Below are 2548 nucleotides of genomic sequence, written 5' to 3' on the forward strand. Positions count from 1 at the left end.
CCGCATCAGGGAGCCCCCGAAGCCCAAGCAGGTGGATCGGTGGACGGAAAAACGGGCCTTGTTCGGGGTCTACGACAACGTGGGGATCCTGGGTAAGGTCTTCCCACGCTCCCTGCTGTGGCCCCAGGACAGGAGGGGAGGTAGACAAAAAAGGCTCCTCCAGCAACGAGAGGGCCGGGGGGGGATTGAGGCCGGCCATCCGCGGTAGTAGCCTGCTCCAGGCCCTGGCTTGATTCTCTTTCCTCTGCCCTCCTGTTCTCAGGTGGCTTCGAGATCCACCCGAAGAACCTCATCAAGGGGCCGCAGTGGCTGCGTGGCTGGCGGGGGAACGAGCTGCAGAGGGGCATCCGCAAGAAGCGTATGGTGGGAGATCGGATGTTTGTAGAGGACTACCACAAACTCAACAAGAGGATCCGGTACTTGTACAGGCGCTTCAATCGTACTGGGAAGCACCGTTAGGAGTGACTGGGGGTTTGGCACACGGTTTTGTGGCATCCTGGTCAGAATAAAGCCAGCTTTCACACAGTTGGGCTCCCAGTGTTTTCTGCAACCTTTGCTATACATTTCTGGCCTGGCCCCAAGGTCCTGCTGCTGCTTCAGGCCTGAGCTCCACTACGCAAGTCCTGTCCCCTCAGTCATTTCTGACAGACTTCTCACAGCCATCTGTTCCAGCCAGTATCCCTGAACTTGACCTGAGGGTCCTCTGTTTGTTGGCCAGGCTTCCAGCATCTTTTTGATCTCTGTGAGCCCCAGGTTGTCACATGCTACTTGACCATTTCAGTATGCTCCATCTTGGGCACAGCCACATCTAAGTTAGTGGTAAGAGTGCCTGCCAATACCTCTTCCTGCTCACTGCTTGCCCCCTTTATTTGTGGTTAATATTAAGCCTGAATGGTCCAAATGTTAATTAAAATACATCAAAACATGTATTTAGAAAAGGATTTGTCTCTGTTTCACGCTGGTGATGACTCAACCCCATACTAACTATGCTTACAGATCAAGTGGCCTTTTGTTCATAATTTAGTCAGGCTTTGCAAAAGTAATTTGGGCACTTAACTGTTTTTAAGAACTTCAGCTTCGAGTTTTCCTTTAGAGGAGAAATTAAGGTGAGTCAAAGCTGGCATCCCTCTAGTCTAGTATCACGAAGACCATTATATACTTCAGAAAAATCTGTATGATAAGCAGGCATTTGCCTATCTGTTCTCCCGCAGATGTTAATTTGGCTGCTAGGAACTGAAAGAACTTTAGGTCCTAAGCCTCAGGAAGGTGAAGCCAAAGTCTCTGTTCAAGCAGCTGAAGCCCAGGTCCTAAGGTGCAGGGTGGCAGACCTGCGGGACTCTTGCCAGAAGGTATTGTGGATTCAGGAAACAGATGCACGGATTCCAGTGGAGACGGAGCAGGCACCTGGAAGAGAGCAGCTGGGGGTTATTACATGCGTAAGCCATGGGTGTAGCAAATCCTTGACTGAAAATAAGGTCAGAAACTGGACAAGTGTCAGAGGAAAGTATCTTGTGCCCCTTGTCAGCTCTTGGTCCCTAAGCACCAACTTGGCAAGGGCTCTGTGGGCTGGTGTTTCTATGAGCTCCATCTTCTGTTACTTGCCGTGGTTGTTGGAGCAGTCCTCGAGCTGCGGTGGAAAGCTCGCCAAGCTATGGAAGCTGCTTCTGTGACTTGTCCCTTTGCAGCTGGCCTGAGGGCACAGCTTAAAACCCTTCAGTTCTGCTGAGGGCAGTGCCAGCTTGCTCCTTCACCCCCAAGAGTCCCATCTGCAAACCACCCGGCTCTAGTCACAGCCCTGCGTTACGTCTTCACCTCCCTCATAGCCATGTAGTTTTGGCTCCCAGGTCATAATTTAGAATGTCTCTATCTATATTAATATTAGTATTTATTTAATCTATCCGATCTGACACTAAAATATTTTATTAATGGTCTCTAGGAAACTGAAGCTCAGCATGGGTGCGAACCAGTCATCTGCCACTCTACTTACCACACCAAAAGCCGTACAGGAGACAGGTCTTGTTCCAGCACGTTCCCGCTTCCTTTTTTGTCCTGAATTGAGGAGTCCTCCCTTCTGATCCAGCAGGCTTCTCAAAATTCTTTAGAGGAGGTGGGAAAAACCCAAACCTGAGGCTGTTATGGGGGCTGCTGCTGGAGCCCCATTTCCCTGCAGCCGCTCTGGGCTCTCTTTTACGCTGGAAAGGGGCCAGCAACGCCATATCTTAATTGCAGGGACAGCAGCTTGAGAACCAGAGCCAACAAATGCGCTACTGGGGCGAGAGTCACCGAGGCGCTCCGCAGCCCCTCCCCCCGTACCGGTACCAGCCGGGGCGGGGGCTTCAAGGGAAAACCGGTGGGAGAGGGGACAGATGATCGTGTGCAGGCCCTATGGGACCCAAACGGAGCTCAGGGTTGGCGCCAAGGCCGCAGGAGGGGTCCCGGAAGTCTCAGTCCGGAGGGTGGTGGCGAGCACCCTCAGCCTCACCGATCACCGACCCGTCCGCAGGGGCGCAGCGGCTCTCACGGACCGCGGGGAGGGGGCGGGCTCTAC

The 2548-nt window shown here is 52.9% G+C and overlaps 1 protein-coding gene across 1 annotated transcript; it reads left to right on the forward strand.

Annotated features, from left to right (window-relative positions):
• Positions 1 to 7: 7 nt before the first annotated feature.
• On the forward strand, positions 8 to 459 carry MRPL51 (mitochondrial ribosomal protein L51; the record flags this gene model as incomplete). The annotated part of the gene is made up of 2 exons (XM_010179247.1): positions 8 to 92; positions 263 to 459. Coding segments are annotated over 2 exons (282 nt in total), but the record flags the coding sequence as incomplete, so codon positions are not given.
• Positions 460 to 2548: the final 2089 nt, after the last annotated feature.

The sequence above is a fragment of the Mesitornis unicolor genome, unplaced genomic scaffold (assembly GCF_000695765.1).
Source record: "Mesitornis unicolor isolate BGI_N332 unplaced genomic scaffold, ASM69576v1 scaffold33232, whole genome shotgun sequence".
Taxonomy (NCBI): Eukaryota; Metazoa; Chordata; class Aves; order Mesitornithiformes; family Mesitornithidae; genus Mesitornis; species Mesitornis unicolor.